This window comes from Cygnus olor, chromosome 9, assembly GCF_009769625.2.
Source record: "Cygnus olor isolate bCygOlo1 chromosome 9, bCygOlo1.pri.v2, whole genome shotgun sequence".
Taxonomy (NCBI): Eukaryota; Metazoa; Chordata; class Aves; order Anseriformes; family Anatidae; genus Cygnus; species Cygnus olor.
In genome coordinates this window covers 9,715,257-9,728,977 of record NC_049177.1, presented here as the reverse complement: position 1 = coordinate 9,728,977, position 13,721 = coordinate 9,715,257, and the positions used below count along the sequence as shown (strand labels likewise).

At 38.8% G+C, this 13,721-nt stretch overlaps 1 protein-coding gene across 10 annotated transcripts in view; it reads right to left on the bottom strand.

Annotated features, from left to right (window-relative positions):
* STAG1 (stromal antigen 1) overlaps positions 1-13,721 on the bottom strand; it is a 183,452-nt gene that overhangs the window by 121,545 nt on the left and 48,186 nt on the right. For 8 of the 10 annotated variants that reach the window (XM_040566487.1, XM_040566485.1, XM_040566486.1 and 5 more), the window contains one exon: positions 7,220-7,399. In XM_040566487.1, the coding sequence (XP_040422421.1) occupies positions 7,220-7,399 (180 nt within the window). The remainder of the gene's footprint in view (positions 1-7,219; positions 7,400-13,721) is intronic. The other 2 variants (XM_040566489.1, XM_040566488.1) reach the window with 1 other exon arrangement.

The following is a 13,721-nucleotide window of genomic DNA, read 5'->3' as shown; positions in this document are numbered from 1 at the left end:
TAACTCCTAGTGAGCATTTTCTGAAAATGATTCTTTATTGTAAATCTTACTTTAATGTAACAGTACCTGTTTCTTGTTTCTCTTTTTCATAAGCAGAGAAAAGAAAATCTGCTTAATGCAGTGTCTATCTATATAGCTTTTTCTTTTTTTCCTGAAGCACAGAGTGGGAAGGAATAAAATCTTAAAATAACTTATTCCCAATAAAACTAAGAAATCCATGCTCTCCATACAGACCTATTTGTGTTTAGCATTTCACAAAAAAACTTACCTCTGTGCAGTACAATGGGTATGAACTATCATTATGCAGGGAAATCACTGTAACACATTACATGGAAACATTTGGGTGAAAAAAACTCACTTTGGAAAGATAAAAATATTTAGTTCTCGGAGTGCTACAATGGCATGATTTAAATGGCATTAGTCTTATGTGCATAAAACGTACTGGAAAAATTATCCTTGCAGATGGATTAAGATTGTAAGAACTACTGAGGAGAAGTACTCTTGTTGCAGCGCATCTGCAGTACTTAGAACTGCACTTCCTCACCCAAGTCCTCAGAAAAGATGTGGAATATGCTAAGGCCTCATACCAAGTCAATTTCCTACAATGGTACAGATTTGGTGTTAGCTGCTGATCTCTCACAATTTACATACTACACAATTTCTTAAGGGTTGTGTCTGCTTAACTTGAGCCAATCACAGGCATGAATGGTTCTGAGAGGCTACAAAGCATAAAAAACAGTTATATACACTGTGCACGAGCTTTGAAAATCCTTAGGGAGTGCAGAAACAAAATCAGTTATACCAATAAGAGACCCATCGATTTATTAAACGCCATACTTCAAATTCTTTTGCTAGCCTAATTTGGAAAGAGTTCATGGATCACCCCAGATAATTCAAAAAATGATTCTATTTTGGATAGTAAAATCTTCTCTGGCTTTAACCGTAATGGGTATTTTCAGGCATAAATGTCTTCACATGCTGCACCACTGGCATACAAGCAGCATACCTTAGCAGTGAAATCATCAATTGTGAATTACACAAGGGAGAAGCAACAGAAAAACTCATTTGGTATTAAGGGAAGCCCCTTTAATTAATTCATGTTTTATCTGGTGGCTAAATTGTTGCTAGTATATCAATCATGAGAACGCATACCTAGTTTTGATTCTTCCTTTTAATCCAGTAGCATATAACCAAAAGCAAAGCAAGATTAGGCTGCAGAAGAAATCTATCTAGCAATATCAAAACTAAATACTATTTCAAATTACAATAATACTTGCAGTTATTTTATCCTGTAAGCTTTACAGAATGTGTACTTAAAACTCCTGAGGAGTTTCTGAGACAGCTTAGTGAAACCCAAGGTCATTATTCATCCTTCAAGTCAGAGAATACAGCACTGTTAGAATTCAACAGAGGATAATTAAACTAAAAAATGCCTTCAACATAAAAAATATGGATGATACTTTATATCATGTGTGTATACTATTACACCTTCAGCAAAGACCTTTATTGAAATAGCCAAGGTAGATGCAGACACACTATCCATTGAAGAGGACTTCTAGTAGGGAGAACAGACAAATTCAGGAAAAAGAAAGCCATTAAAGGCTACTGTTTATACAGAAACCATATTCACCCTGAGATACAAACAGACAGAGGTAGGGAGAACTCCTGAACTATATTTTACCTTCTTATCTACCCTCTTGCTTATCTGCCTTTGTCAGAGACAGGATATTGGACTTCTGGTATGATCCAGTTAGACACAGCAGGCTTTAATTTTTGAGCTCGAGTAACAAGACATACATGTAAAACAATTCCTCCCATAGAAGGTAGCTACTGTCATGGTTATACAGTCACTTCAATCAAGACTAAGTCTGAGTTGCTGCCAGAGATGAGCTGAATCAGGGAGCTGATCCAGCTGAAAAAAAATCCATCAAACTGTCACGTTCTAATTAGATTTATTTCTTGGTGTGACTACAAAACACACAAGAAAGGTGTAAAAAAACAACAGCTGTAGGTGTGAGAGAAGGTGGGACCAATCTGTTCAACAGCAGCCTTAGTTCATGCAAGATTAAAGCAGGCACATAACAATTCTTCTTAACTAGAACCACTGGGAGGACTAAGGAGCATAGAGATTATCTATATTGCATAATAATTATGTAATTAAAATAACCGTGTGATAAAATTCCGGGGAGTTGAGAAGTAAGCAAAGCAAAATCTAATCCATGCTGAATGTGCTGGGAAGCAGCTGATTAAGCTGTGCAGTCAGTTGCCCTGCCGTCAGCCTCCTTCTCGGGGAGAAAGCACATCTGAGGAGCAGGCTGGCTCTGTGGGGTGGTGCTGGGGGCCTCTGCCTCGAGGCAGTGCCCCCTCCTGCTCCCCACTCAACAGCCGAGGTGCCTGCCACCACTAGCACCCTCTGCAGCGAGACCTGAGGGGGAAGGGTAAGGTTCAACCCTTTGATTCTCTGCAGCTGCTAAGGTTGGCCCACCCTAATTTGTACTTAAATGAAACTAAGATTATTATTACTAGAGAAAAAAGGGGTTGTAGAAGAATCTGTTGACTTAACACAGGAATGGGTGCAATTCCACAGCCTGACCTATGCAAGGAGGTAGTTTACAGACCACAGTGGTCTATTTCTGCCCCAAATGTTGTGCATATCCAAAGCTATTTAAACAGTAGAGGATATGCCATATTAACAAGATATATAAGCCACATCAGCTTTCTGGAAGAACTGATTACCTTACCTATCTTGTACAAGTCATCAAATCTAAAAGTGATAGGAGAAGATACTGGAGGTACTGGCAACTCCCACCAGAAAACTATTTTGGATACAGATGTTGGTAACTGAACCTGATCTAAACCTAATACTTTACATTAAAAGGAACTGGCAATCATGCAGTATGCTGCTAGTGCATACAGAACAACAACAAAAAAAGCACTGCTGAAAGCCGTGTTTGCTTTCCCTCTCTCTTACTATTTACAACAGATCAAACATGTAATTGTAAGGGATGCATACCCTTTATTTTTGCAGGTATTGATTTTGAAGTCCACAGTCTGCAACAAAGGCAGGCGGATAAATGCTGAAAATCAGTATTGTCTTGAAAGTACTGTTAACGTTTCAGAAATATTTTAAATTAATATTAATGACACGTTTTAATCCTTTCAGATAAGCAACTGAATGGAAAGAAAAGGTCTCGTGATATTCCTCCTGCTCATGAAAGTTCATGCTCGTGAACTTTCTAGCCAGTGTGGTACCGTGAATGACCGCCACAGTTAGCCAGCTTGAGCCTACCAGGTGCAAGGAAGAAATAATGTGTGAGGAACTGAAACTAGGAAACCAAGAGAACTTCCTCATGGGACAGGGTAAGCTTACGCTGCTACAAAGGCAGCTAAACTTGAACACGGAGGGCATCTCAAAATACTCAAGTGTGCCCAGATGGGCAGACAAGAAGAGCGAGGACTGAGGTATATTCTTGACTTCTGGCGAGACAAAGAACTAGTAGCACAATGAAAAATTCCATTTCAATGTGCCAGAAAGCTCTCTTTGGATACAGATCCTAAATGCACGTTGCCATATAATGGAGCCATATTTACTCTGAACCATGTCTAACTCTAAACCACGGTATCTTTTATTAGGTGAGCATAAGCAGAGGGTTCAAATATTTCAAAAATCAACATCTAAATTGACGTTTGCAGTTCACTGCAGATAAGGATGACTGGCTATGCACATAATACAGAGTAATCTCAGCATAGATCTGTTCAGGTTTGGGTATCAAATACCTTGTATGACTACTGATGATTATCTCCGATTTTCTGGGGGAGGCACAAATCTCCTTTGCACACAAGAAAGCAAAATGCTATTACGCTTGTTTTGACCAACACCGAACTACAAACTTTATTACAGCTAATTGGACATAATTAACTCTCAAGAAATTTTCAGATTGAAGCCTAAACAAAATCTGCAACCACCACATGCTCTTTACTTCACTGCTGCCTTAACGCCAGGGTCAGAGACCAGTACAGAAGCGCCTACGAAGGCTTAAGTTACGAGTCAGCCTCTGCACTGGGGTTTCAGCTGCAGGAGTGACGATTCATCCATGCCCTTCATTCCCACCAGGGTAAGCTCAGGCAGTTCAGCACATGAGAAATGATGATACAGTTTGTTCTGCCTGCGGAAGTTTAGAGTGGGGAAATATACTGGATATAGCTGTGTCCATAAAAACATTCAAGGTGAAAAAAAGAGACAAATGACAAAAAGCAGAAAAGTGTCATGAATTCCCTAAGAAAGAAAAATGCGTGCCTAAAAAGCTCTGCAAACAATCTTGATAGACTAAAGAACTGTACCAGCAGAAAACAGGAAGGTAGGTTGGTCATATTGCACTACATACAGAGAGAGCTGCCAACAGAAAATCTTCCGAAGCAACTAACCACACAATAGGTTACAGAACAAATTTTTTTAAAGTGCCAACAATCCAATACTAGGTTAATACGGGTACCAAACTGATTTACAGAGTTCAAGTGAGACTTAGCTTGGATACAACTAACACTTCATAACAGAAGCAAAGATTTACATGCAAAGAGCAGCTTTGAAGTTATGTGTACTTGAAAAACAAAATATTAACATTACTTTGTTTCCCTGGAAGAACCAAACAGCAGTAAGCCTGAAGAGAGGTAAATGAACCCTGCGATAGGAACCAGAACAGAGGACAAACTTAAAGAAATGAGAGTTGAATTCAGCTACAGGCTTCCATGAGCTGGCAATACAAAGACAGAAAAATCTAACAACTAAAATATATTCTGAGAGCATGCAGCTGGAGCAGACAGGTCAGGAATGAAAGCACATTAAGTAAAATTTCCACATAATCTCAAAATATATTAAATGAACTTTTCTGTTTTTCATTGCTGGAAGCAAACTTAAGAGCACTACAGAAAAAAGTAAGTTCATGTTACAGGGAAATAACTGAATATCAACAAAAAAGAGGTTCTAACAAATGCAAATATATGTAATTTATCTGAAAATTGGCAATACTGACAAAATTGCTAAAATTGGCCAGAAAAAACCTGCATCAAAACTATGAGTAAGAAAAATGCCAAGCATTCCTAATTGTTAAATAAAAATCCCTAAGCTAATAAGGAAAAAAAATATAAAGATGCTAATAAACTTGGTTTATAGAACCTTTGTTTCAATGTGGGATTATCATCCAGAAGTTCAAGTTAAAAATAATTTAATCACATTATAATTGCATCTTGCTTCCCACTACACAGATCTGTCAATTTCTTTATTTTTTATCAATAGTAAAACTTTTGAAGGTACACAAGTGGCACATACTCTTGAACTTAGGATTATGGTTCCTAAATATGGCCCTAAAAATGGGGCATTTATGCCCCAGGCCTTCAAATAGACTTGCCTACTCTTTTACTATTTGTTTACTTGTTAGGAACGGCTTCCAACAAGCTATTTACTTCTTTCTCATCTGAGCAAGATGTAGGCTAAGTGCATTTTAAGCATGTGTGTGCACATGTATATATAGGGGTATGTGTGTTTATGTATATATCTGTACACAAATAGTACTTTTTTCAAAACAATTCCTTTGAATTCAGTTCAATTTGAATTCCAAAGGTTTCTTACTACAAACATGCAGACTATTTCTTTTTAGAAATTCATTTGTGGAAGACTTCTGTTGGCATCTCTTTTGAAATAGATGAAATGTATCAAAGTCAATTCCACACACGCACTCAGTCATCAAATATCAAAGCAATCACACATTCCTTCTCATTTGGCGCCTGCAAATATCAATAACTCTAAGACAAACATACTACGTAAAGCATAATATATGTTCAGTACCGCAGTAAAACCAGAAAATAGACTCCAGATGTTTCCTCAAATCCTGCCAAAAATAAAATTTGAAAATGTGTCGAAAACCAAGGAAAGTTGGAAACCCCAATGTAAAACATGTAGGAAGAAGAAGCACAAAGAATCTGTAGCTTTGTTAGCAGTAAATTTGTTCTGTCTTCACCTACTAGATAAGAAGGGTCAATCCTGTGTAACTGTAAAAACAGCCACTAAGAAGAACAAAAATACTGATATTTTCTTCCTATTTATTAGTACTTTAAAACTACATCTCAGATTTGAGGCTCAGAGAAAATATTCCATAGCTTGAACTCATGTGGAAGACTACATTAGCCCTAGGTTTTATGCTACACCAAAAGTAACATTAAGAATGGTACTTTGCTCCTAATTTTCCTAATTTATAATTTTGCTCACGACAGTTGGCACCACGTAATCAAAACATACTAACTGATATTGTATGATTCCCTTTTGTTGAAATGCAAAGTAAAGGAAGTTTGCTTAAACAACCCTTCAGTAGGAACCACTGTTGGCTTTTAACTGCAATGGGTTATTGATATTCTGGGCCCATGTTTCTCCTCTGAGTGCCAAAAACAAATAGCTGAAGCACAGTAACTTACAAAAAGCATACAAATATTGTCAGAAACAATCATCTACAGAGGTTCTTGAGATGGGACTCATCTGGCCCAATAAATGCTTTAAAACCTCAGTAACTGATCAAAACTTAAAACGAGTAAGAAACACCTCCAGAGGCGGTTCAATATAGCTATCTTAGATATTTATCTTATAATGAAAAATTCGCCTTCAGGGTGTGTCCATCTTTGTCCCTCAGCCACAGAGGAAGCCTATGCAACTTGTTTAGCCTTCATCTGTAACTCTGGTGGGGACAGCAAGAATGCAAGCTGCAGTGTGAAGTACTCAAAAGTGCTTCAGCCAGCAGCTATTTTGAGGGAAAAAAAGAAAAAAGGGGAAAAAAAAGAAAGAAAGCTTTGTATCCATCAATAGTATCATCTTATACTTTTTCTTCCTGTAAAACTTACTACAGCTTATCATTTAATGGACTGATTAATACCAACATGTATTTACAATTTGAAAGCAATGGACAAAATAATGGAGAATTCAACTGAAATACATGACTTTTCTGATCTTTCTGATCTGTCTCGTTTTTCAGAAACATGTGGCAGTCCCCAACTCAATGACAGCACGTTCTGTTCTTTATCATATACAGACTAAGATAATGTTAAACATAAAAGTCTACTGGACCAATACAGCTTGCGAAAAAAAGCCAACTATTTACAAAAGCATAGCTCAGAATGAACTCCTACAGTCAGGGTACACTGAATGATGAAAGTGTAACACAATTAGTTATTTTACCTGCATAGCACTCTTCCCCAGCTTAACCACCTCAAACAAAGTGACAGGGTCCCCTTCTCCATTCTGCTGAGGGTGGCCATTAGCTCTTCCACGACTTGCTCCCCTGGCTCCAGCATCCAAACGAACTTTGTCTCCTGGAGACTTCCGAGGTTTCTTAGTGGCAGACTGGGCAAAGAAAACCAGCAGAGTGAAAAAAAAAATTTATTATAGCTATGACATCTGACATCATTCAAAAGTGTCTCTATAAATCATATATATATATATTACACATATATTTATACACTCACACATATAAATACACGCGAATATCACAGAATAAGTCAGTCTGAAAGGGATCTCAGGTCTCCAGTCTGACCTCTGGCAAGGTCAAAGCAATGTCAGCTATGAAATTCAACCATGTTGATTAGGGCTTTATCCAGTCAGGTGCATATATTTTTAATTACCAATACTCACTGAGAAACAACTTTAAAGCCACAGTCAAGGAACTCAACACTGCTGAATTCCCAGTGCTGAAGTACCAGTTCACATCAATATCCATAATTAATTGATCAACACAAACAGATAGTTGACAGCATGACTAGATATATATATGAATGGCAGCAAATTACAGACAGGACAGAAAAAGTGTTTTCTGTTGGCAAACAAAGTGAATTTTCAGAATACATAATTAACTTTGGAAGACAACAAATAATTTGTGAAACATACACTTGTCCTGTTAACAGTCTATTTCTGTATTTAAGTAGATATAGAAATTTTATAACAAACAATAAAGATTCAACTTCTCAATTCCAATAAAATTAAATAACTAAACTTATAATCAGATTTAGCAGATCATAATAATAGCCCCTTTCTTGCTTTAAAATTTTAAGTTAAACATTTTCCTTGTGAAACTAAATTATTCAATGTAAACTTTCTCCAGATTCCTCAAGCTCATAATCAGATGCTATAGATCCTACTTGTGACAGGTCACACAGTGAACATTTTGTTTTGAATTTAAGTCACTTTATGCAAAAAAATCAGTTGGGGGGGGGGGGGGGGGGGGGGGGGGAGTTGAGATTCCTGCTACAATCTTATGTCTAAAATCTTTTTTTGCTCCTACTGCGAGGCAGACAAAACCAAAAGGTGCCACAGAACAATGATGAAGCTATTTTGAGGAATTCTGTTAAAGAAAACATGCAAGCAACTCTACAATTGTACAGTATCCTCATGGTACCATTTACCTTGACCACACTGGCACCCAGTTTCCATTAAAGCTTTTAGAAAAGAATGTGAAGTCAGCATTTTTGGTTGCATCTTCGAACTGCAGACATGTTAAGAATTTTCCTGCAGAGGAAAGAAATCTCATTTCTGGAAGACAGCCGGTAGAAGACAGAGAGGTACCCTAGCCTTCTCCTTGCTCTAAAACTGTCACTGCCGGTGGGGCAGGGAGATAAAGAAAAGGGCAAGGTGGAGCACAACTGCTTCTTGCAAATACTCAGTTAAGGATTTGCATACAAATGCAAGATGGAAAGCTTAAAATAATGGGAGAATCTCTATGAAAAGTTTCTTGGATAACATCTGCATTTATGAGTAGAAGAATATGAGATCTCTGCCAATTATTGTTTTGCAAGGCTGCCTTTACCAGCAAGAAAGCTACCAATAAATACATGGAATGTTTGAGCTCAACCAAGCTCTGAAGAGACACATGATCACTATTTAATTAAAAAAAAAAACAAACAACAATGTAAAAGTTGTTTGACTTAGATTTTGATTAGATATTAGGAGGAAATTCTTCACTCAGAAGGTGGTGAGGCCCTGGCCCAGGCTGCACTGAGCAGCTGTGGCTGCCCCATCCCTGGCAGCGCCCAAGGCCAGGCTGGATGGGGCTGGGGGAAGCCTGGGCTGGTGGGAGGGGTCCCTGCCCAGGCCAGAGGGCTGGAATTGGGTGGGCTTTGAGGTCCCTTCCAACCTAAACCTATGGTTCCATTGGGGAATGTATAATCCACCTGTTCACTCAATGTGCGTGACAATAAGCTACAAGCACTTAAACTAGCTAGAAGTACTGCTAAAAGAAAGCAGGAAGGCAAGCTGATGCCCTCTTCAGATGCTAATGTAAGCCAGAACAGGTCCCCTCTGCACTCAGTTCCCCTCAACATGAAATTCAAAGGGTGACATTAAATACTTCAAGGATTAAGGGAAAACAAATAGGAGATCGAAGGATATGTGAAATGCACACACTGAGGGTGCCAAACACAGGTAGTCCTGCATCTCAAAAGAGAGAGACCCTTGCATTCACAGGTTAGGGTGGTCCTTCAGCTCAACCCAAAAAAGAAAGCCCTCGAATGCCATGAAGAGCTCCCACATAGAAACAGCCCTGCACAAAGGTAAGCCTGGCTCCAGTAAAGCTGTCAGACTATGACTGACAGGTATAAAATACGGCATTTCATAAGATCAAACAAACAAGAGTGAATTTGTATTAAGTCCCCTCTCCTGAGGATCCACCAAACGGTCCTCAAGATATGAGAAAAACAGAGCCCTGTGCTTTCTAATAGGAGCAACAATGCTGCTTACTGCATGCCACTTCTCACCCTTTCAGCCCCTGTGAGAAGCCAGAAATTGCTGGCTTCTACCTAAAGCCCTTTTAAGCTCACAGTCACCCACAATGTTTTGTTGTTGTTGTTGTTGTTTGTTTGCTTCCTTTTTCATTTTAAGTGTCTGTCAAAATCCCTAGATAAGTAAGATCTGATTGCTCTCCAGACTCAAAATTGTTATCTGTTTATGACAGGGATCCCTGAAAAAGTCATGGAAAAGGCAAGCTGGTTAGCTGTATTGTATCGAAATGCATTAATAAATCCTTCTAATTATTTTCATATTCCAGGCATCTGCTGCAATGGCAGAGCAGATGCTGCTGAAGTGAATTAAGACTTCCAGAGGGAGGAGGGATAAAGAAGCAATGCAAGGAAAGCAAGCTGGAGGCTTGAATCTCACACTGAGAAAGGTGCTGTTGAGGGGCATTATATCCCTGCTTTCACTCTGAGATCCAGGACAGAGTCAGACCAGTGGCAGGGTCCAAGTGGACTGTGTGTGTGTGAGATCTGAACTAGGGTCTCCCCACAAAGACCAGAAGAAATCCTATCTTCGTCTTTTTCTTTTTTGACTTTTTTAAACTATTCCAAGACCAAGTTCTACAGCTCAACCTACACAGAGTACTTTACATTGTAATGTCTGTTATTCTACCAAAACAATCTCCAGGAACATGGACATTAGTTTCATTTTCATACAATTCAGTTGAAGTGACTCTGTTCATGCTCACAACCAGGACATTGTTCCAAGTAATTCTTGTCAGAGATCAGCCTCGAATAGGTGAAAGCCTCCAAGTTACAGCCATATGAAAACAGAAGTTATTATTTTTCAGATTTGTAAATTAGATTCAACTGACAGCAAATAAGGCTGAGAATTTATCCACATAAGCATTAGGAAATTCAGAAGTTCCAGAAGATGCAAGAAGAAACTCTAAAATGACCATACTGACGACCACAGAGTTTAACTGTTGTTTTATGGTATAAACCAAAGGAAGAAGAAACAAAATACTTATCTAGACTGTAATTAAACTGATATTGTGAAAATTCAGAATTGTGTAATACATTAGCTAGATAATATCTTTCATTTAATGTCTTTAAAATGATTCTGAAGGGAAAAAAGTGACCCACATTTGTAAAAACAAGTAATAGAGTGAACGTTAACTTATACACTAAATAAAACCAAAAAACAGTGGTTTGACATTTTCCATTAACAGTGCCCAAGCTGATCTGATGTACTTCAGGAAGAAATAAAGACAGTTAAAGTGTTGCAGGTCATTAATTTCACCTGTCTTCCCCCTCCAGTAATGGCCTATATGTGCATTCACATAATTACATAGTATGTAATAAGTCATTTAAAGCAACACCCCATTTCTTAAGATAGGTGGAAGAAACTTTTTAACCTTCCACTTGAGTAAGACTGAAGAACTTGCCTCTCAAAGGCACCATCATCTTGAGAGACCTCTGCATTGTAACACGGTATTAAGCAGAAGAGTCTCTGGTAATGCCTGAGCTCATTCCGAACGAATACTGATTAAAAAAGGCAGCTCATGAACATTTCATAACATTGTCATGGTTATCCAGGAAGAAGTTATTGGATTCAAGCAGTCAGCCCTTTGAACGTCTTCATCACAGAAACAAACAAGGTGTTCTCTGTGAAAAACCTCATCCTGCAAATAATAACAGATCCAGGGTCCCTAACACCCATCACACAGAGCTGCTTCAGCCATGCAGGCAGATCTATTCAACTCCAGTTTTAAGGGACAGACCTAAAATATCAGGCGAGCAAGCTGAAACAGGACTCTGATGTACATCACACTAAGCCACAATCCTCGACTACTGTGAAAATAACTTCACTTCTTCTAAGAATACTCCTTCCTACTATTAATCAGGACGTGTGTGATTTGGAACTAAGAGGGAAAGTCAATCCTCTGGGGTATTTATCATCCGTAACACAAGACTCAATAACGCTGAGTCTGCTGCAAAGTTAAAATTTTACATATGAAAACAAATATAAGGTATTGTAGTCCCTCTCCTCCACATCAAACAAAACAAAACAAACAAACAGACAAAAAGAGCATGAAAACAAAACCCTACAGTCTGTGCTGGGGACAAAAGCATCAAAAGTGCCTTGCTCCACCTTGCCTCAGAAAGGAGCATGAGGCGAGGAGTTAGCTGGAAAAAGGCATGCAGCAGCTTCCATGACTAAGAGATGAGCCACACACCAGCAGAGATCTCAGAATTGCCCCCTCTGGGACAAACTGATGTTTCTTCTTATCCTCCAAGTCAAACAGGCTAATCTCTAGCTACTCCTTCTGCAAAATACAATAGCTGAAATACAGTCATGGATCTCTCTCACTCCCTCCAACCTCCAAGAGCTATTCTGAGGTCCTGGGGAGGTAAGACCAGGTAGGTTAATATAAAGCATGGCAATGAAATTGACCAGCCCTCTAAGAGAGCACTGATCCAAGAGAGGAGGCAAAAAGGATAAATGAATAACTGATCTGAGCCTCAGCTCACTACTGTGAAAGAAGCACTGGGGTTTCAAATCCCCTACCTAGAAGAGAAGAGAGCATCCATGCCCGTGTATTTCAATAATGCAGCAGCCAGAAAAGACATTCTTTAGCTGATGTTACTCAGCAACTCCAAGCAGAGGGCTGCCATACATCACTCCTTGAATACACAGCACACGATTCGCTAAATATGTATCCAGATGGTATGCTCACATAGAGCTTCATGTAAATATATGCATCAATACATCCCACTGACCGGACAGGTTTACCTCCCAGCCAATTGCTCCACAAGCATCTGCTCTACATGCTTGGGTGTTTAGAAGCAGACATGTGCAAGGGGGAGGCTGGCCCCAGCCACTGTCAGTGCTAGAACAGGACATGGTGCAACTCCTGTTGCGTTCACTACATAGTTTGGCGAATTTGGGACAATCAGGTTACATTACGAGAGTTACTCTGAAGGACCAAGATGTTTAATCTCTTCGCAATCCACTTGTCTAGTACACTCAGTGAAGTAGACTAGACTCATTCGAACAGAGTAGACTCATTCGAACAGTCTCTAGAGAACTAGGGGGGCAACATGAGAAGCAGCATTTTCAGGAAGGAAAGGTTCCCCAATTCATTAAGGTTCTCTCTGAACTGGAAAGATCTTTGCTACAAATGGTGAATTCTCAAATGAGGTCTACCTCCTTACAGAAGTCTCACATTTTCAATGAGAAAATCTCTTTCTCTGGAAAAAGAAGTCTGTTAAAAAGCTCCATCTTTCTAATAAAAGCCAAGTCCATTCTACAACACTACCACCTAAATCTTTTTAAAATAAATACATAGATACATATATTGACAGAGTACATTGTGTGCAGCTCTGTAACAGAACAACGCAGCTAGGGAAAATGGCACAGAAGAGTGAACACTCTTTCCAAAAGAGGTCAATACATTGATGGCAGACGTGTTACTGTAGCTGCAATGGCCTAAGGACATAAGCAAGTCAACAGCTGTGTGGAGAGATTAAATAATCTTATTCGACCATCATATTTTAGAGGGGGAAAAAAAAGAAAAAAATGCAAAACCCATTAGTACCTTCAGGCACAGAAATCTTTCTTTAACATTGCAAAAATGAAAAACAAAGCTAAGTATCAGCTGAGAAGAACAGCTCTAAATAATTTGTTGTACACCTAAGAGTAAAGGTGGATAATATCTATGGAGGAAATAAAAGTGATGTTAGCAGATGGAGGAGTGGGAAGAAATGTTAGAGCTGTGCCTCCTGTGACAAATTCACCTGTGGAATGTGGACAGGATCGCAACAAGGATAGGTTAGCAATGTGGAGGAGGAAAAGTGAAAATACATTGTTTGCAAAACCAATGCTTCATCTACTAAGTCCGTGATTTTCAGTATTCAATAATGTTATAAATGTAAATGCATAGAACTAGTCTTTC